This window comes from Apostichopus japonicus, chromosome 12 (assembly GCF_037975245.1).
Source record: "Apostichopus japonicus isolate 1M-3 chromosome 12, ASM3797524v1, whole genome shotgun sequence".
NCBI lineage: Eukaryota > Metazoa > Echinodermata > Holothuroidea > Aspidochirotida > Stichopodidae > Apostichopus > Apostichopus japonicus.
The window spans coordinates 4593831-4616623 of record NC_092572.1 but is presented as its reverse complement, the minus strand read 5'-3'; the positions used below and the strand labels follow the sequence as shown (position 1 = coordinate 4616623).

General features: G+C 39.6%; 1 protein-coding gene and 1 long non-coding RNA gene across 3 annotated transcripts; one reads left to right on the top strand and one right to left on the bottom strand.

Moving 5' to 3' along the window:
* Positions 1 to 872: 872 nt before the first annotated feature.
* Positions 873 to 13346, bottom strand: LOC139977438 (uncharacterized). 2 transcript variants are annotated; one of them, XM_071986773.1, is made up of 8 exons: positions 12828 to 13346; positions 11910 to 11988; positions 11282 to 11425; positions 8170 to 8486; positions 6806 to 6967; positions 5909 to 6012; positions 5193 to 5315; positions 874 to 2772 (listed from the first exon to the last, which is right to left on the bottom strand). In XM_071986773.1, exons 2-8 carry the CDS (start codon positions 11971 to 11973, stop codon positions 2679 to 2681), a joined length of 1008 nt encoding a protein of 335 aa, XP_071842874.1. In that variant the 5' UTR covers positions 11974 to 11988; positions 12828 to 13346; the 3' UTR covers positions 874 to 2678. The 2 variants fall into 2 exon arrangements, with proteins under 2 accessions (XP_071842875.1, XP_071842874.1); XM_071986774.1 differs by lacking the exon at positions 12828 to 13346 and having other exon boundaries at positions 873 to 2772.
* Positions 13347 to 14391: 1045 nt separating this feature from the next.
* Positions 14392 to 20523, top strand: LOC139977350 (uncharacterized). The gene is made up of 3 exons (XR_011796508.1): positions 14392 to 19453; positions 19637 to 20186; positions 20370 to 20523. It is a non-coding gene; the product is annotated as an uncharacterized lncRNA (long non-coding RNA).
* The last annotated feature ends 2270 nt before the right edge of the window (positions 20524 to 22793 follow it).

The following is a 22793-nucleotide window of genomic DNA, read 5'->3' as shown; positions in this document are numbered from 1 at the left end:
CGATTCACATTTTAATAATTACGCCTGAATGATATCGATCTGTCATTAATCACGCATTATGAAGTGATTATGCATTATCATGGTGGGGGCGGGAGGGAGCAGGAGGGTGAGGGGCGGGTAAAGAGGGGGGGGGTAAAGATCTTACAAAGAGAGGAGGTGGCCATGTGGTCGTTGAAGCCGACCCCCTTCTTAAATCAAATCAGAGTCGTGAAATTGTGCATTCCGAGGCGAATTTATGAAAGACGATTTTGAATTGATTATTTTATAACCTATTATTACTCTGTATGTATCTTTTATTTGAATTTCTTTACATTTTATTGTTGTCCATGAAAAGGGCTTTGTGATATTCTTTTTATGTAAATCGCTTTTAAATACATTAATTATTATTATTATTATTAGGATGTCTTCATCGTACTTAAAAAAAGAAAATGACTAATGATCATATTTTAACCAAGTCCAGACAGTGAATACCCATTAAATAACATAATTATGAAGATAATATATAATTATGAAGAATACCAGCGTTCATAAATTTTCTATTTCTGTTATTCCTAAACTGTCATATACTCTAACACACGGCAGGTTAGGAAGGTGGGAACGAGGAAGGGTAGAGGCGGAGAGTGGGGTGAAATTATGTCTCCTGTAAGTGTTCGTACAACCTCCACTGGATAGTTTAGCCACCATTTCTGGTGACATTTTGGGCTACACTCTTATGTACCTTGGGCCATGTCTTTCCTCTAACGGTAGCACATAGATCAGTTATGCTGCAGACTGAAGCTGATTCAACGCACAGTAGAGATTTTATACATGTATGAATATGTTTCTTGAAAATATAGCAACAAAATATGAAAGGCTTTATGAAGAAAAGATTTCGTTTTTGTCATTTTATTTCTGAATTTTGACATATCTTTATCATGAAAGATCTATAAACAGGATAATGTGAGAAAACTAAGGAATAAAGCTAATACCAGTTGTAAACTTATTACTGTTTTCATAGTAACATTCAATCAAGGTTTACCCCCCCCCCCCCCCTCGGTGTTTCATGCTTTACCGATATCTTGTGTCGTTACCAAACTCCCAATTCACAAAGTGGCCACTTCAACATTTCAGTTATAGAACCAACAACTTAACCAAAACTTTGAAAGGGTAAATCAGCATAAGAAAAATGACAACATTTATCGGGAGTAATGACATTTACAGGACCTGGAATGCAGAATGTGTTCTATAATGTCATTATGCTAGATCAGGGATGAGCCTGGGGTAAAAAAAATGAACTTTGCAAAAGTTGCGGTATAGGCTCCAGTTTGCGTATGTTACAGTGTGTTAGGATAAAAGTTTTTGTCCCCAAGGTAGAAAAGAAATCACGGGCTGTCATAATCTGCTTATTGATTAATCCTTGAAGCCATCTATTTTATCCCTCAACCATCTAACTTCAACTAATGTCCCTGTAAAGCTTGCATATAACCATGCACAGATACAGTATTATGGAACAAACCAATCACCACGACAACACATGTATTCCACACTGACAGAGTCGAAACTACTTGGAATGTTAAAAAGTTTTAGGCACCTTGTAAATCGATGGATAAGGAATGTTTGTGCCATCAGAAACAGTAGCAATTTTCTAAACAAAAATAATCTACATGCAGTTTCCTGGATATATATGAATCATAAATTATTATAATTATTATAATTTAACATGTTTAAGGCACATTAATGGTACAACACCACCAATTTCAGAGCATATCATCGAAATATCCCCTTCACTTTAACGAATGACTTGGAAGGGTAATTTATTACTTGCTGTACGATCCAATTTACTTAAAGTTTCACTTTGGTCTGTGGTGTATTGCTTGGTATGGTAGTTTATGACTTGATGCACAATCAGCTAGCTTAAAGTATTACCTCAGTCTGTGGTGAGTCACTTAGGTATCGTAGTTGATTACCTGCTGTATGATTCAATTTACTTAAAGTTTCACTTTGGTCTGTGGTGTATCGCTTGGTATGGTAGTTTATGACTTGATGCACAATCAGCTAGCTTAAAGTATTACCTCAGTCTGTGGTGAGTCACTTCGGTACAGTAGTTCATTACTTGCTGTATGACCCGAAATATGTAAAGTTTCACTTTGGTCTGTGGCGTATCGCTTGTTATGATAGTTTATTCCTTGCTGTACCATCCAATTTACTTAAAGTTTTGTTTAAGGGGTTGGTACTTGTTTATGGGTTTAAACTTGCTATCGTGACTTTAGTTTGAGGTTTCTAAAATAATAACATGAGCTATTGGTTTCCAGTGTTATGCATGGAATTGCAACTAGCAACAAACCAACAAAATTGAAAACCTCCAAATAATAATATATTGTCATTCTTCAATTATTCATCCAATCGTTGACATATCAACATGCCCAAAACTATCAATCTTACAATAACAACAAATACTCCTTCAAAAATATTCAAAATTGACAGAAAACTAACATTGCTCCAAATGAAATTGTCATTTTCTTTTCCAACCAAATTTACACAGAACATTAAAAAAAAAATTCCTCATAAAATAACCTTTCATCGTCACAGTCGGAACAAATTGTCGAAAAACTTATAACGTCAAAATGTTTAGGTTTTCCTAAACTTGTCCAAAATTCATTTTCCAACCTGGAATACATTTCGGTGAATTATTTTCAGTATCATCTGCTTGTAGAGGGCGTCCTTTCCGAGACTAGCTCCAACTTTCGTAGACAAGCATCAAACTCGTTAGACGTATCTCTGATGACCTTTAACCTGCAAGAGAGGAAACGAGAATCAAGATGTGAAACTGGGATATTTGCTACATTCCAAAGAGATTTTGAAAGATGTAAATTCTTTGCCATGTTCTTCCTCTTCTGTAGAAATAATAAGGCCTTCTACTTCTACTACGGGGAGAAATCTTTCACAGCAGCTGCCCCCATGATTTGGAACAGTCTTCCAGGAAATATCCGATCTTTAACTAATCTTAATCATTTTAAAAGGGTTTGAAAACACATGTTTTTTAAATGTTTAATATGAACACTTTATACTTGTAATGTAATGTAAATATTTCCTCTTATGTTTTTAATTATTCCTTTTCATTCTTTGTATTGCTAGTTTTAGTTACCTGGTGCAATTTTTTGTATTGTTTGGTATCTTTTAGGTATTTATTTCTGTACAGCTCTTTGAGATTTTATTGGAAAGCACTTTATAAATAGCACATATTATTATTATTGCAGGATGCATTATATGGGTGACTCTTTCCATGATAGAATCTAGTCTATTGGAGACCCTATCTGTATCCCATTTTATACAAGGTATATGATCAGCGACTTCATCGAAACGGAGGAATTTTGTGACAAATCATGCTCGTGTTCCAATGTAACCTGTGCACTCTTTTGGTGTTTTGAATGGCAAAGTTGGTCTTCCACTGCTGCAGTGTACGATGGTAGGTATAACAGACTGCTCTTAATGTGAAGACCGCTTTTAATGTAAAGGTTGCTTTTAATGTAAAGACCGCTTTTAATGTTAAGTAACTGGTCACCCTTCAAGGACAGACTTGTACGTCCAGCGAGGTATTGAGTCTGCTCAGACCACTATATCACACTTCACTAAACAATGTTGATCGATATGTAAGACACAAGCTTTTACAATGCAAGTTACTATGACATATATGATATGGAGCAATATTAAATGAGATTCGAAAACATTCAAAATAAAAGACATGAGAGTCTAAGACATCTCAGAGAAATGTGAAACGTTTTACTTTTTTCAGTTGTTGATAAACTGGAAACAAATGACAAGGGATTTTAATATTTCAAAGTCACTTAACAACGCACTGTTCAGTGACTGTTTAAGTTAAAACTAAATGGACGTACAAATTATACAAGGTTCTTTTTAATCCCTTTCGCTTTGATAAACAGCCTGCTCGATTGCTTCACCTCAATGTTGTTTTGATCTGCATTCACCTTAACAATCTGGCTATTAGTATCGACATCATATTGAAAAATATTCCTCGGACACTGTACCTCGAATGTACTCGTTTCTCCACAATATGATTCATTTCAGGACGTTTCTAATTGAAGCCACTTTTAATTTGATGACCATAGTACACCGTTCTTTCTGCCAGACGTGATTATGCCAGTTCACTTCTTCATGGTCTCCCAAACATTCAAATGCAGTTGTAATGTTGTGTGCACAAGACAGCTGCTACAATTACAATTGTTATTACATGCTTCATAAAATTTGAACCTTAAATATTCCCACTCTTCATCTGTTTTAAAATCTTGTTCCTCACTGACAAAGCCTCCCATGGATTTGGGCAACACAATCTTGTTACAACTAGACCTCTCAAGGTCACTATGTTCATCGAATAAAAAATGTTCTCTGCATGCCAAAGATATTTGTTTTCTTCATGTGGTGATTGTTCACCGTTACAGCTGTTACAGTCTGTAACTCACCCCTCTTTGCAAATCAAATCTACACAGAGTGCCAACAGTTTCACCTATCCTCTACTTCCTTTTCTCAATGCTCCAGTAAATTATGTATATTTAGAACTATGGATAATGCCAGTGACGTAACGATGTGCTTAGGGGCCCCGGCTCCTGGCCCAAAGGGCCCCTTATCAGAAGGTCCAAGCAAGCGCCTCCGCAGAAATGTAGACAAGGTGGGGTGGGGGATCAGTAGGTCATGTAGGTGTAACACACTACTTGATACTATCTAAGCGGCCGCCACCATCAGTTTGCGCGGAGCGTACCACAATTTTTTTTTTGGCCAAAAAATACTCCTAGATCGTCGGAAAAGATGCTTCACAGGCGTTTCAAGTTGCATTTAGACATCGTTTATTTTGAGATCTCATGTCTTAGGATTTTGACTTTCAATAATTTCAGTAATGCATCAGTATAGCGAGGGGCACCCTTTTGGTCAGGGCCCCCTGGCTCAGCACGGTCTGAGCCCATAGGTGTTACGCTACTTGATAATGCTGGGTTTATACATGGGAATTTCTCCCTTCACATTGTATATTATATAATTATGTCTTTTTGCCACAAATCTAAAAAACAGAGACTGTCATTCCATAGCATTATAAATATTATTCTAACCATGGTTGACCTGGACAATCTATTAAGCTGATGCCTCATCTACATGGGGTAATGTTAAATACATCATAAATTCCACTGATCAAAGTTACCACCTACCTAGTTCTCAGCTGATTCAAGTATGGAAGTGTGTAGGTGCCATTACTAAGGCCTTCCACACAAATCCCTGCAAGGCCTCTCATACAACCTGCTTTGAGTCTGTTGTGGACAGGACAATCCCATCTGTGGAATTAACAAAGAAAGAAATACTTTATCAATTGAGAAAAGGGGCTGTCTAGAAAAACAAAGTATGAATGCACTCTTGTCCAATTGACCCCCTGTGACCTCAGCCCTTGACCTCTTACACATCATCACAATGACCATACTTCAGCAAGTGAAGCATCATAATTCCCATGAATGGGACAGATACTTTACATGATATCAGAAAAAGAAAGCTAAGAGAATTGATAAAGGATTAAAAAAAAATTAAAACAAAAGGACTAAACATATAATAACAAAACAACAACAACAAGTGTAATCAAAACAAAACTGTGAGATCCTCCTGTGCCTTGTCATCTATAACAATTTAAAGAAATTATTTTCATGTGTTTCAGCCTCCCAGAGACCAAGGCCTGCTCTTTCTGGCTTAGTTAAGTTCTCTTCTGTTCTCTATGTTTGAATTAGATTTTTTATTACAAAATATATATTTTTTTACTTTTGTATTTTCATTACATAAAGCAAACGTATACTTATTGAAAAAGTGCACAAACCACATGTGCTTAGAATAAAGGATGCTCAGGGTAATATTATTTACAAACTTGGACAAATGCACTCACTTTGGTAAATAGCTCGCTTGTTGCCATGCGGCTAATGAATATTCAACAGCTGTCTGCCAGGTCTCACAGGCAAGAAAATGGCGGCCTTGTGAAATGCAGAATTTCTGTCGGAAGAGAAACGAATTACGATTACTGTCGGTGACATCCAATACCTGGATACATCTTGTTTAGAGGAGCACCCAGTACTTACTACCCAAGGGACACATTAATGAAATATGACAAAAATCAATTACTTCACAACTACCAATCCTTCCCCTTGGGTAAAGATAACATACATATTTATGTAGCAAAAGGTAAACGTTTTGTATACAATGGAAGGAGACAACGTAAGGCTTCTTTAGATTCCCACAAGGTTTGCCAAAAATATGAAACATCTTAATAAAAAAGGAAACCATGGTTATACCGCAACATATCTTGACCAGAACAAATCAAAAACACTCAGGGATGTGCCCAGGATTTCCTGAGTGCTGGGTATACCGATCGCCATTCTGGGGGAAAGGTCTAAGGGGAAGGGTGACATTTTTTTATTTTTGAAGTTGTATACAGAGCTAGTGTAGTGTGATACTGCATGCTGCAGATTAAAGCCACGCCTACTCCATATCTCCGCACCTGTGTTTACGTGAATTTGACAAATGGGGGGAAACGAGGATACATGTGGCCCAATTAATGTTGAATATAATGTTACGAATGTCAGGATTTTAGATGATAATAGTGCTGGGCGGGATTCACGATTTTTAGGGACAGTGTTGGGAGGTAATGTTTATTGCTGGGCGGGGCCACTCAGCGTGGGCACATCCCTAAACACTGCATGAATTCTTTTTAGCGCAATACTTTCTAAAAGTTCTCTAAAAGTTCAGATCAAAATAAAATCAGGGTACATAAAAAATAAAATGTTACCTTGAAAGTAAATATGTGTGACTTGACACGTCTGTAGGAGAATGGACTTCTACTGGAGCAGAGTCTCTGCCTCGGCAGAGATCTGTAGATGTTATGGAGGAGATCGGACAGCTGCGAGAGGTGATGGGAAATATCTGGCTCTGGTAGTAACTTGATGACATCCTGTAATCATTCAAGAAAGTAAAACAATAGAGAAAGGGAAATAAGCGTTGGTCAAAGTCTAATTATTAGATACTTTGAGAGAGGGAGAGAGGGAGAGGTTAAGAAGATGTGTAAAAGTAAGTTGACCTGACGTTTCAATCCTAGCAGGATCTTCTTCAAAGGCTAAATGACAAGTAACAGTAACAGAAGGGACAAAAACACGCACAAAATACAGACAGGTTAATGAGCATGGTGAACACAAAGAGAAAGATGTACGGGGATTAGTAGACAAGGGATGGAGAGAAGAAAGAAAGAAACCAACAGGGGAAGAAGAGGTTAAGAAGATGACAGACAATTGCGAAACATTCCTAAGTTATCAGACGTCGATACCAAACTTCCTTATTAATCTTTTATTGACATCTGTGGAACTGGAACAAGCAGCAACTTGACTGAATTCACAGAAATAGTTCTAGCAAAATCGATTGGTTTCTGGTAACTATAATTTTTCCAAATCAATTGAATATCCTTTAGTATGCACCCATGGTCTGAATTTTCAACTCAATCAGAGAAAACCTCGAAAGTAAGAAATGGTTGGTAAAATTAAACAAACTTTGCAGCCTAGAAGATCAAGGTAAATTGACATGGTAAATACTGGGTGGCAGAAAGAATGTAATGGCACCAACAGAGTTCCTTAGCTCTTCTCAGCACAGATTTCAGTTCCCTTCTGTACTAGTTTAGGTGGCATACTCTATATAGAATGTTCTCCGATCTCAGGAAAAGTGCCAGAAAACATCAGGAGAACATCTTTTTGGATATGTTATCAAACAATTTTAATTTGAGGGGGGGGGGGGAGGGTGGGGGGATGTCAGAGTACACAAATGGAAGTGCATGTGGTGAGAGACCACATCACTTTGACATTTTCTTGCTTAAGTCAATGGGCCACTTATATAGGGTATACATGCTATCTAAAGGACCTAAGAAGCACATATTAATTTATAACAGAAAATCAATGTCTCACAATTACAATGTATTCTGTTATTTGTCATTTTCAAGTCACTGATACTTACAGTATGAATTACTTTTATTCATAGATTGTGTCAATTGGGTGAGTTTGAGATCACTGGATTATGGAGATTTCACAGCGGAAAATGCACCAAGCTACAGAGAAGTACATCCAATTCGATATAGTTTCAGTCTCCGACAAATATCAATGGTCTCATTACCTGTTCAAGATGAGGGTGTTTCTCAACAACTTCTTCAAGTACCGCTGCAAGTTGATCGGCTGTGAGGCTGTGCAGTCTCTTCTCTAGCTTGCCTGTGATTGGTTGCTCCTTACTAGTCCTCTGCCTCTTGCAGCTTTGTATCCACAACAGGACTTCATCAACCGAGACGTCAGGTTCGCTCTTCACGGGAGAAGATACCAGCGGCTTCTTCTTACACGGAGACTGCGAGCTGGATCGTAGCTGCCTCTTCAACGGAAGGGGTGGAGGACTTCGTGATATCGGAGTAGAGGAAGCAATCGGCAATATCTCTGGAGAATCTTGTCCATGAAAATTAGAAAAAAAAGAGAATTGAAAATACAAAGCCATCTGACCTTGAAAAATATCAGAAAACACACTATTGAGGTTCTTATTTATTTCTCAGCTGGTGGTGCATTCAAACTTTTGAAGTGTCACAATATGAATGATTCAAACCTCAATGGTGTAAGTGTCTCCCAGGCTCAAAATGGAGTATCTTCAGTTATAAGCCTGTTATATTTCATATGGTACCAGAGATGATTATTGTACGATTCACAATTTCCGTAAATGCTACCATTTCGGATTCTTAGACCAATAAGTTGATACTGTTTTCATATTTAATGAGATCAATTCTCTCGTGCCATCCCTATCTTCCATTTCTTCCTTGCATCTGACTTCCATGTGACGAGCGCTTCTAGGCGGTTTCAAACCATTTATCTCTTTTCTTATGAAATAACGGTTGTTCATATCATGTAGTGAGAATTGTCAAGTTTGTCAAGTGTAATGTTTTCACAAGGGCTGTAGATACAGCCCATGGCTGATGTTTTGCCTCTGATGCTGTCACAAAGATGCCTCTGGTATCGAACCTATGTGGTAACAAACCCCTGTATTTCAGCTTACCTTGCATAACCCTACTATTTTGAAATGTACAAAAGTGTTTATGGCAATCAAAACAAGTTGTAAAGAGCCAGTAAAATTACATTCCATAGATGATAATTATAACACTTAAAAATGTAAATTTGTATAACACCTCAGGAAATTCCTCTTTACATTCAGCATCATTGTTTACAAGCTGTTCTTGACAATTACCAAATAAGCTCCAACTACTAATACTATGAATATTAATGAGGTAGAAATTGTTGTTGAAAGGACATGTATCTACTATGCAGTTACATAGCATCACAATACCGAGTATAAACTAAATTACACATACGATTGCAGTGAAATTGACATTTTAAGACGTTTATGTTAAGCCCTGCCCACTACTTAATATTCACAAGATGGGAGGCAAGAACAATAGGGCACATCTACACACCATGGGGCATCTACATACCAAGTATGACATTGATTTAACTTGTATTTGTTGAGATGTTTTATACAAGTTGTTCTTGAAAATTTTCCATTAAGCCCCCCATCCACTCATGAATATTAATGAGGTCAAAGTTGTTGTTGCAAAGAATGGGTACTTACTAAGTAGTTAAATCACCATACCAAGTATGAATTACATCGGACATACGGTTGAAGAGATATCAACATATCACAGAATTTTACATTAAGCCCTGCCCACTCATTAATATGCACGATATCCCTACAAAAACAGAAGGGATCATCTACTGACCCTGACCAAAAGTATACTAAGTATGACATCAATCACATATTCCCTTGTTGAGATATCATGTTTTACAAGCTAGGACATCAAGTACACACACACACGCTAAAGGTCGTAGAAGAATTGATCAATCAAAAACTAGATACATGCTGATTGTCTCCTGAACTTCAAACAGACATCAGTATAAGTTCAATGGATGAAAGCAGTCTAACAGGAACTTATATCCTGTTTAAATGAAAGGTTTGATAATAGAGTGGTTTGCTTCCTGTTCAACCCTGTTCAGAAGTTGATTATATATATTGTACATACTGTAATACAAGGCTTGTACCTGGCAGGAACCACTCTTGCTATAACAAAAGAGATTAGTAGATGCTGTTGAATAGCTCAAAATGCTTCATAAAGGGTTTAAGATTGACCACATGGGAGATTAACTAGTCATCAAGTAACAACTGGAATGACTTATTCTTGGTACTACCACACCCATTATATAACATTTAGGATGAACCTGCTTGGGCCACCTTAAAAGTTAACAATGGTTACAACCAAATATAGATGCAAGAGTTAGCACAAGCCGATATTATTCCCTAAAGCTAACATTAGTCTATCAGAAGCTAAGCAATGATTTGTAACAGTCACTGAAGTCTCTAAAGGTAATCAACTGGCAATACTAGCTACATACATGACTATCATAACTTGTTATTAAAATAAATTGTACTTATTTAGGGCCATGGGTGTGGGAACGTAGATAAAATACAGCCGGCAAAAAATTGAAACATTTTATGTGAAAGGTGGTCAAAGATATTTGGGGTTGAGGACTATATATTATCTTTGGGTGCATTTAAGAAGGTAGATTAGAAAACTTTAATTCTTACAGTGCTTGAAAACAAAAGATAAAATAGAAAAAAGAAGAAAATATACTGACACCAGCAATGATTAACGATTAACCACCATGTCTCAAATTATTCAACAGTGCACGGTTAAAGAATTTGAGAGCTACGGAAGGAATGGATTGGATGACTTTCATAACGTGAATTCCCGTATTTGTTCTGGCATCCACAGGTTAAAACAAGATGTCTACATCAAAACATGATGGTTACTATCAACCGATGGGTGATGCCAAATTCTTTTGCTTCATTTTTCAGTACCCCTCATAATATTGCCCCAAAATTGGAAGAATATCGGGATTGCCATTAAGCATTTCTTGCAGAGCTGTTGCAAATCTCTAAATTCGTGAAGGGAAAGGTGGGGGGGGGGAGGGGGAGGACTAATAAGGGTATAAAATAATGCTTTCTTAATGGATAGGGACTAATCAGTGTATAAAATGATACTTTGAAGGAAATTACTTTGTGAGTTGCAGTAACTGTTGCTTCAAGTTTTCACATGGATGACCCCTCATTTGACTTCTGTTTCATTTTTTCAAGTTTGACTTCAACACGATGGTACAGGGAATAGTTGTATAACATACAGATTGATGTTTATTATTCTTACCATGCAGTTGCAGCCGTCTCCTGGCTACGTTGGCTGTACCATACAGGTATGTCACGGGGGAACACATGGGGCTCTCCAATTCGGTCAGAGAGGTACGGGTTGGTGATCCCATCCTTGGACTGCCGATGTTTGACGTACTGGTCACTGAATGATCAAATGTGTGTGCAAAGAATAATGTTTAAAGCAGGTTGTATCGTAAACAGTGCAACAGCATGCATTTAAGGAGAGGGTAGAAAACAAGTCTAGACAAGTCTTATCGGTACGGTGAGAGGTGCTGGATGGATTCAAGACGGCAATAAAAGAAAACAGCAATTAATGGAAGCTATTAATGAAAATAATTCATTGAAAGCACTATATATTTATGCAAATTAACAAATTCTAGTCAAAGCAAACCGTGCATTATGTACCATATAATCTAGAATAACATTGACTATGGAATGAGAGCAAAACACAAATAAATGATTATTATTCATGATAATTATGGTTGCCAATCTGGTTACCAATCTGGTCCCCCCCCCCCCCTCACCAATACAAAAAGCAGTGGAAACACACTATCAGTGTGAAAGGGCGGGTCAGTTAATATTGTGTGGACTTCACATCTAGCCTAAGCTTACATGACAAAGCTTACCTCTGGATAATGGAAGTTCACGCAAAACCATAGGTGAGGTACATCCCCTCCGTCGATTCGCCATCTTTGCAAAGCCACGCTGTTAATAAAGTACAGGGAAACAAATGACCAAGGGATTCAGAGTTTAAAGCTTAAAGGTGGGACATGGTGGGGAGTTAAGTCTATTCCACTTGTCTGTCTGTGAATGAGGTCCATATTTTAATATAGCTGACACCCCTGAGACTCTCAGAGGGGGATGTCTGGACAATAAGGTATGACTGGCAGACTACTAATGCTTATTACTATTACTAATACTATAGATGATAGGCCATATTAAATGCTTCCATTGGTTATCATATGTAGGCCCTAGGTCTATATGCTATTAAAATTACTACTGGCAGTACTGCACAATGATTATGATCCAACCAATTATTTGAACAAGCAAGAATGCCATCCTTGTTCAACTGGCAGTTATGTTGTATATATTCTGGTTTGTAGTGGCTTTTATTCAGTAGGCTATTGGCCTTAGCTACTAAAAATAAAATAGTAATACTAATTACTAATATCTTAGTCATACTTAGGCCTACCTAGCATGTTACTTGTACCTGTTACTGCCTAGGCTATTATAGTCTATAGCTTAGGCTAACGCTAACTCGGTCATTAGTACCAGCCTAGCTCGAATATTAGGCCTAGTAAACTTGATATTGCGGTTTTATTCATCATCTGTAGCGTTACAAATAGAAGGCGTAACTATTGTCCAATAAGCCAACCTAGTCAAACTTTGACATTAAAACGTTTCAGTACTGGCTTACTAATTCCTTACTTAGTTAGAATAGTTACGTAATAATACAGGTAACCTAGACACATGCCTAGCTGGTAGTGGTAATTAATATGAGCCCGGATTCCGATTATTTTATGTGTCTTGAGACATTTTCTTACTTCCTTTGGTCAACACATCTGAAAATATCGCGGATCGCAAAAGTCAGGCTGACCAGCCCGATAGTCCGAATGATGTTCGTTCAGGAACTGGGGTTATAGGCTAGACGGTGAAACTGTGTCCCTCCTTCGGGCCTAGTCTAGCCTACACAATACAGGCAAACGATCCCTTTAAAATTTAAAGGTATCACATTGGTTGTGAATCATTTAATCCATTTGTCATCCATATGTAAAGAATTGCATGAAAACATGACACAATTGCTACTCCATGCCCTATGTTATATGCGAAGCGCATACCAGACGGATTTAAATGATGTTGTTCATAAGTTAATTAAGTATGAACTACGATCGTGAAAACAAGACAACATTCAGGACCCCTATGGTATTGCACTATGGATAAATATCTCATATAGAGCCCTCAAGCGCCGAGTGCACCCAAGCGTATTTGCTTTATAGTACTTAATTCGGCACAATACAATACTGGGCGTTGCTGTACATTGTTTTCTTAAAGATCCCCTGAACTGACACGACACATGTGACTGTGTTGGGCACTGTGTGTGGTAGTATAGCGCACTCACAATACATGATGGACCGATTCCCGCGGTATGCGAGCGACAATAGAAATTGGCGGGACTGACCCGGGAGACTATGATTGGGCAATAATTTCAATAAATGGGCGGGGTCTTTCAATAAATGGGCGGGGTCTAAGAACATTTGTACCGTCAACAGGACAGAACTGTTCGTGAATAACTCACAGTATGTATGTATGTATGTATATGTGATCTTCCCGCAAGCAGGAACTCGCGAAAGAAGCCATGGAGGCTTGTAGACTCGCAAGCTGACCGAAACCAATCTCTCGGCACACATCCATTTAACGTTCATGTCGGGAAGTTGTTATTGAACAACACCCTTGCCAGACAACACACATTGCTGTCGGCGGGGAATCGAACCGGGGATCTCATGACAGTACAGATTGATAGGTTAAAAACTCACAGACTGACAGGTTTAAAGGGCAAATGAATTATAATTGCCCATCGAGAGGATCGAAATGTCTGTCAATAACGTAAAATTGTCCTCAAAAGAATTTACATTTGTTAAAATTGTGCAGATGATAGCGATATGTGAACTGATGTGTTTTGTCTTTCACGCATTTCAATCAAGGTGATGATATCCAATAAGTGGAAACCATTTTTCTTCAAAATTCACGAAATGGTGCTCAGTTTCAATTGTAGATCAATTTAATCTCCATGGGAAGTTGTGACATTGGATGTTGTGTAAACAATGTTCAGGGAATTTGGTAGTTTCTTTAAGAAAGGGACGTTAGCGACATTCTCGTGGCTTTTTTAATGTTGTTACTGGGGGTCTTTCGTGATAATTAGCATTCAGCCAGAATGATTTACCACTGCTACGGGTGTACAACCCCTATACAACCTCACACCTTGTGTGTAGAGCTAGACGTACTTTCTGATTTAAACATTCCTCAGAATGCACCATTTCACATTTAGAAATTACCTTATGGGAGGGCCCCGCCCCCTCTCAACCCCTACATCGGACCGGCTTCAACGACCCGAGGGCCACATGCTGTCCTCTATAAAAATTTGTCATTCTACTCCAGCCCTTCCGTATAGGTTTAGCCTCTACCTAAATCAGTCAGGGGGATTTTATAATTTACCCCCCCCCCCACGTAGTGCACACCACTGTGTTTAACTGTACTAACCTAGAGGGAGGGAGAGCAGGGGGGGTTTTGGGTGTTCAAATCCCATGTGGAACTTTCTTCCCTGTTCCACTTAATTCATTCTATTTTGCTTCAACTTGTTTTCTGGTATCAAAATCCCTGCAGTTTTGGACACTCTTCGAATCCTGATTTCAGTTTGTTAATTGATTACGATCATTATAAGGACACCGTAACCACAACTGGATTACTCCATTGTTGTCCTCATTGGGTCATTTTCATTGGCTGTAAGGCAACAGTTGGCTTAATTCAAAGTCTGGTGTGTCCGTTTAGTTGACATGGACGCAACAGAGCTCACCATACAACTATACAGACTTGTCAAGTTTCATATGAAGTAGAATAATACAAAATAACAACAACACCTTGAAGGAAAGACTTGAATGAATTGATATCTTTATTTATTCAATCTGTCTTCTTACATTTCTTAAATGAAGTGTTTACAAACATCATCTCCAAACATTGCACAAACTTTAGCAAAAATAAATATCCTCCGAAAATACAAAGAAAATGTTACCACAGCAACTGTCAGTGTTTTTTATATGATGGACAAGTTGATAACCTCTTGAATGATTTATAAAACAAGAAAATATGAAGGAACAACATTATGTTATGCAATCAGATATAATTACGCTCAAGTAATTCGCAAACTTTCATAGGCGTGCTTATGAGAGTTGCAACGTAGTCAGATGTGAAAATCTTAAAGAATGACTTTTAGGTACAAAGTTTGGCTAGATATGGTGCAAGTTCGATAATACTCTTACAATTCTGAGCAGTGACCCTTTTTCTTACCGTTAGAGCTTCCATCTTTGAAAGTGGTTTGATCATGAAAATGGGACACAGACCCAATCAACATCTTTGGTTAATATTTACAAAGATCTTTGAAGAACAATTGTCACAAACAGCTAAGAAAAACCTTGTTCCATTTGTGAGAAATCCTAGTTTAAAAGTCACGTTTGGCAGCTCTCTCACCCCCCCCCCCCCTCCCCCACCTTCCTTTTTTTTTTAATTAATCTGTGAAAATGCCACTAGAATATGAGTCCTTGCACTTTCTTCTTGTTTATTACTTTCATATTTTCAAGGTAGAATGTTAACAATTGTTGACATTGAAACATTAGGTCATGTCGAGAGGTTATAAAGGTTTGTTTCAGCGTTCTTCAAAACCCATCTTAATTACAAAGAAAAAACAAAAAAACAAAAAATAAAAACATTGTAAAAAAAGTAATGACAAAACATAAAACAATTTAAGGATAAGTGACAATATGATGTCCTATTTAGACTTGATCAAGTCTCCAGCCTGGTGTGTAAAGAAAACCCCATTAAATTTGTGATAACTCACAAGTAGACTAAGGATCTTCCTGCCTGTTTTGGGAGAGTTATCTGTATCGCAAAGACCATCAATGGTGGAAGGGATTGTGTGTCCTTTCACTCAGTTAGCAGACAGCCCACTAAATCTTCTCATCGCAACCAATCTCATCTTTGAAAATACATAACAGTTAGCAGACAGCCCATTAAATCTTCTCATCACAACCAAACTCATCTTTGAAAATACATTACAAATTTGTCAGCAAATAAAATAATGTTGGAGTTCATCCTTGTATGATCGTGGTTTACACTAAGCTAAAAGAATCATTTTCACCGTATCTCAACCGGGTAAAAATTTATGAAACTCATTACTTAACCAGTAACCGTAAGAGCAGCAAGGAGCTGAAAACTGTTCTGCATTCTGGTGGTAATTGTGGAAAACAGTATTACACCTTGTGCAATATACTGGTGTGCATCTGTACCACACTGTTTATCAACTATTGAATGTTATGTTATGTTATAACATCTTTCAGGTAAAAGAGCAAAGAACCATCAATCTACTTTGCAACATTGTCAGTAGAGATGATGATGAGGAATACAACCTGCTTGAAGAAGTCCTACAGAGGAGTGAAAACGGGCAGCTGCTTGGACAAAAGGTGAAAGCAGGTAAAATGTGTGTTGTTGCAGTCAAGCCATAACAACTGCTCTACTCGACTGGACTCCCTGCTTCATCAATTAAAGCCCTTTTGAAGGAGCTGTCCGATGGTATCATGACTTTAAGGCAATTTAAGGAGGGGACACACAGAGGAGCCAATACTGGGAAGCTGCTTGGACAAAAGGTGAAAGCAGGTAAAATGTGTGTTGATGCAGTCAAGCCATAACAACTGCTCTACTTGACTGGGCTCCCTGCTTTATCGACTAAAACTCTTTTGAAGGAGCTGTCCGATGGTATCATGACTTTGGGGCAATTTAAGGAGGGGACACACAGAGGAGCCAATACTGGGAAGCTGCTTGGACAAAAGGTGAAAGCAGGTAAAATGTGTGTTGTTGCAGTCAAGCCATAACAACTGCTCTACTCGACTGGACTCCCTGCTTCATCAATTAAAGCCCTTTTGAAGGAGCTGTCCGATGGTATCATGACTTTAAGGCAATTTAAGGAGGGGACACACAGAGGAGCCAATACTGGGAAGCTGCTTGGACAAAAGGTGAAAGCAGGTAAAATGTGTGTTGATGCAGTCAAGCCATAACAACTGCTCTACTTGACTGGGCTCCCTGCTTTATCGACTAAAACTCTTTTGAAGGAGCTGTCCGATGGTATCATGACTTTGGGGCAATTTAAGGAGGGGACACACAGAGGAGCCAATACTGGGAAGCTGCTTGGACAAAAGGTGAAAGCAGGTAAAATGTGTGTTGTTGCAGTCAAGCCATAACAACTGCTCTACTCGACTGGACTCCCTGCTTCATCAATTAAAGCCCTTTTGAAGGAGCTGTCCGATGGTATCATGACTTTAAGGCAATTTAAGGAGGGGACACACAGAGGAGCCAATACTGGGAAGCTGCTTGGACAAAAGGTGAAAGCAGGTAAAATGTGTGTTGATGCAGTCAAGCCATAACAACTGCTCTACTTGACTGGGCTCCCTGCTTTATCGACTAAAACTCTTTTGAAGGAGCTGTCCGATGGTATCATGACTTTGGGGCAATTTAAGGAGGGGACACACAGAGGAGCCAATACTGGGAAGCTGCTTGGACAAAAGGTGAAAGCAGGTAAAATGTGTGTTGTTGCAGTCAAGCCATAACAACTGCTCTACTCGACTGGACTCCCTGCTTCATCAATTAAAGCCCTTTTGAAGGAGCTGTCCGATGGTATCATGACTTTGGGGCAATTTAAGGAGGGGACACACAGAGGAGCCAATACTGGGAAGCTGCTTGGACAAAAGGTGAAAGCAGGTAAAATGTGTGTTGATGCAGTCAAGCCATAACAACTGCTCTACTTGACTGGGCTCCCTGCTTTATCGACTAAAACTCTTTTGAAGGAGCTGTCCGATGGTATCATGACTTTGGGGCAATTTAAGGAGGGGACACACAGAGGAGCCAATACTGGGAAGCTGCTTGGACAAAAGGTGAAAGCAGGTAAAATGTGTGTTGATGCAGTCAAGCCATAACAACTGCCATACTTGACTGGACTCCCTTCTTTATCGACTAAAACTCTTTTAAAGGAGCTGTCCGATGGTATGATGACTTTAAGGCAATTTAAGGAGGGGACACACAGAGGAGCCAATACTGGGAAGCTGCTTGGACAAAAGGTGAAAGCAGGTAAAAATGTGTGATGATGCAGTCAAGCCATAACAACTGCTCTACTCGACTGGACTCCCTGCTTCATCAATTAAAGCCCTTTTGAAGGAGCTGTCCGATGGTATCATGACTTTGGGGCAATTTAAGGAGGGGACACACAGAGGAGCCAATACTGGGAAGCTGCTTGGACAAAAGGTGAAAGCAGGTAAAATGTGTGTTGATGCAGTCAAGCCATAACAACTGCTCTACTTGACTGGGCTCCCTGCTTTATCGACTAAAACTCTTTTGAAGGAGCTGTCCGATGGTATCATGACTTTGGGGCAATTTAAGGAGGGGACACACAGAGGAGCCAATACTGGGAAGCTGCTTGGACAAAAGGTGAAAGCAGGTAAAATGTGTGTTGTTGCAGTCAAGCCATAACAACTGCTCTACTCGACTGGACTCCCTGCTTCATCAATTAAAGCCCTTTTGAAGGAGCTGTCCGATGGTATCATGACTTTGGGGCAATTTAAGGAGGGGACACACAGAGGAGCCAATACTGGGAAGCTGCTTGGACAAAAGGTGAAAGCAGGTAAAATGTGTGTTGATGCAGTCAAGCCATAACAACTGCTCTACTTGACTGGGCTCCCTGCTTTATCAACTAAAACCCTTTTGAAGGAGCTGTCCGATGGTATCATGACTTTGGGGCAATTTAAGGAGGGGACACACAGAGGAGCCAATACTGGGAAGCTGCTTGGACAAAAGGTGAAAGCAGGTAAAATGTGTGTTGTTGCAGTCAAGCCATAACAACTGCTCTACTCGACTGGACTCCCTGCTTCATCAATTAAAGCCCTTTTGAAGGAGCTGTCCGATGGTATCATGACTTTGGGGCAATTTAAGGAGGGGACACACAGAGGAGCCAATACTGGGAAGCTGCTTGGACAAAAGGTGAAAGCAGGTAAAATGTGTGTTGATGCAGTCAAGCCATAACAACTGCTCTACTTGACTGGGCTCCCTGCTTTATCGACTAAAACTCTTTTGAAGGAGCTGTCCGATGGTATCATGACTTTGGGGCAATTTAAGGAGGGGACACACAGAGGAGCCAATACTGGGAAGCTGCTTGGACAAAAGGTGAAAGCAGGTAAAATGTGTGTTGTTGCAGTCAAGCCATAACAACTGCTCTACTCGACTGGACTCCCTGCTTCATCAATTAAAGCCCTTTTGAAGGAGCTGTCCGATGGTATCATGACTTTAAGGCAATTTAAGGAGGGGACACACAGAGGAGCCAATACTGGGAAGCTGCTTGGACAAAAGGTGAAAGCAGGTAAAATGTGTGTTGATGCAGTCAAGCCATAACAACTGCTCTACTTGACTGGGCTCCCTGCTTTATCGACTAAAACTCTTTTGAAGGAGCTGTCCGATGGTATCATGACTTTGGGGCAATTTAAGGAGGGGACACGCAGAGGAGCCAATACTGGGAAGCTGCTTGGACAAAAGGTGAAAGCAGGTAAAATGTGTGTTGTTGCAGTCAAGCCATAACAACTGCTCTACTCGACTGGACTCCCTGCTTCATCAATTAAAGCCCTTTTGAAGGAGCTGTCCGATGGTATCATGACTTTGGGGCAATTTAAGGAGGGGACACACAGAGGAGCCAATACTGGGAAGCTGCTTGGACAAAAGGTGAAAGCAGGTAAAATGTGTGTTGATGCAGTCAAGCCATAACAACTGCCATACTTGACTGGACTCCCTTCTTTATCGACTAAAACTCTTTTAAAGGAGCTGTCCGATGGTATGATGACTTTAAGGCAATTTAAGGAGGGGACACACAGAGGAGCCAATACTGGGAAGCTGCTTGGACAAAAGGTGAAAGCAGGTAAAAATGTGTGATGATGCAGTCAAGCCATAACAACTGCTCTACTCGACTGGACTCCCTGCTTCATCAATTAAAGCCCTTTTGAAGGAGCTGTCCGATGGTATCATGACTTTGGGGCAATTTAAGGAGGGGACACACAGAGGAGCCAATACTGGGAAGCTGCTTGGACAAAAGGTGAAAGCAGGTAAAATGTGTGTTGATGCAGTCAAGCCATAACAACTGCCATACTTGACTGGACTCCCTTCTTTATCGACTAAAACTCTTTTAAAGGAGCTGTCCGATGGTATGATGACTTTAAGGCAATTTAAGGAGGGGACACACAGAGGAGCCAATACTGGGAAGATGCTTGGACAAAAGGTGAAAGCAGGTAAAATGTGTGTTGATGCAGTCAAGCCATAACAACTGCTCTACTTGACTGGGCTCCCTGCTTTATCGACTAAAACTCTTTTGAAGGAGCTGTCCGATGGTATCATGACTTTGGGGCAATTTAAGGAAGGGACACACAGAGGAGCCAATACGGGCAGCTACTTGGACAAAAGGTGAAAGCAGGTAAAAATGTGTGATGATGCAGTCAGGCCATATCAACTGAGATACTTGACTGGGCTCCCTGCTTCATCGACTAAAACCCTTTTAAAGGAGCTGTCCGATGGTATGATGACTTTGGGTCAATTTAAGGAGGAGACGCATAAGCTGATAAAGCACCTCAAAATCCAGCAAATGTTCCTGGACTTGGTTGGTTTGGAGATGTGGGAGGAGGCAGAAGGGAGGTTTCCAGAAGAAACAAGAGAGAGAAATGCTTCTGCAATTCATTGCCTATCCCTTTCATAAGGTCCCTCAGGAACTCAAGAGTTACTGTAGTCTCCTGAAGGCTAAAGATATCACAAATGGCCAATCAAGACCATATACAATTGGAGGAGCCAGTTATGTGTTGAGCCAGCTGGATCCAAGAACAATGATCTTGCTAACAATGCAGTTGCCAGATGTATTCAAAGGATTTCCTTTGATTGTACTGAATACGCCAAAGGTTTGTTAACCCACCAAAAGTTACTTTGAATTCAGATTGAGACCATCCACCAAGACACTCCGAGCTGCCATACACCTGCAGTGGAAACGAACTGTACTGAGATAATCAGAAATTAATTGCATTCATTTCTACACAGTATATACAGATATTGTGGACGAAGTTTGCACTCTATCGAGAGAATGTGCTGGTAGATGTCCCCTTAGACGGTATTTTTAGACGCCGTAGCCCCCACTCCTGGTCCTGTGAACCAAGGGATGTATCATGTACCCCCACTAGCCGACGAGGGATATCATCCTACTGCATGAGATGGGTGTGACCCCTGGATTATTATATTAGTTAGGCCATTAGTGTTAGGCCATGACGACTGCCATGTTTTAACTTTATTTTATTTTATATATGCATATCGTAATTCACTTTACTGTTATGGTGAATATATAGTATTTACCCTGCAGATTACGACAGAACATTGTGTTTGTATTCATTTTTAATATACTTCAAGTTGACAAATTCCATGAAACAAAGTCTGGTGACACAGTGGTAGTTATGCCCACAGATGAAGCATGTGACGCTCTGAAATCCCAGATGGGAGATTTATTTCCTCAGTTCTCATTAACAGAACCCACTGTAAATTTGTCAACCATCTCCATTGTTGGACCGACGTCCAACATAAGCACTGATATCCTTAAGGAAAATATCATGAAACTAAACTGGAGATTGCTAAATTTTGTAAAAACTCTGATAAAGAAATCTTTGACATCCTCGCTGTCAAGCCCCTTAGAAATGACCCTAAAACCTTCCAGGCATCTGTTAGAGTGAGCAACAACATTAGAAAACTTATCCAGTGTAATTCCGATCCCATTTATGTTGGATCTCACTCCTGTAAATTGCTCAACTGCCAGTAGTTTCTGAGGGATTGAGATATCGATACCAAGATTGATTCTACACTTCCATTCAGAAGTTTGAAGAGGACTTTGCTGTGAAACTACAGTTTTCCAGTCTTTATTTCGGAGAGGGTGAAGAATTTCATTCCCCGTTGAGGAAATTTGTTACGCCAGGAGTTGGGGGCTTTAAAGCTGATTTTGGACTGACTCTGGTAATATTTAGTCGGCGAAATGTTCGACTTGTGCTTCACTTGATTGTGGCTGGAAGTCCGTCTTCTATTTTGGAGCATCGCCGGAAAGAGTGTGACTGCTGTTTCTGGAATCGCGAGAAACTTCGTCGAGGACCATTGAATTTTGCGGTACAACGGACCGAGAATCGTCCACATCAAGGTCGTGGCCGCTGAGGGACATCGCCGTTGGAAGAGACCAGCGTGTTTTAAGGTGTATCCTATCTTGTTACGTTTGTGAGTAATATTCTATATATTTGTAATTACCACTTGTTGTTGTTGGATCAAACTACATTGTTCAATATAGTTTACGTTCTCATTCAAATTCTCTAGACTCGTCAATTTGTCTGTGTTCCTTACGGAAACGAACCCAGGCTTGTGTCTCGTTAAAAATTAATTATCGAGACCTCTCGCATTCCAACGTAACAAAATTGGGGGCCTATCTGGGAAAAGTTTACAAAATTTGTGACCTATCCGTTTGAAAGGAATTCATTTGTGAGAATTATTGTTTCTCAAATTGTCTAGAGAGAACATGGAGTTCGAACCGGAGGAATTCTCAAAGATGAAACTTGGGAGAAATTTGATGGCCTAAAGAAGCCAGATTTGATGGCATTAGCCAAATATTATAGCTTAGGCGTAAAGCAAGCAACGAGGAAACA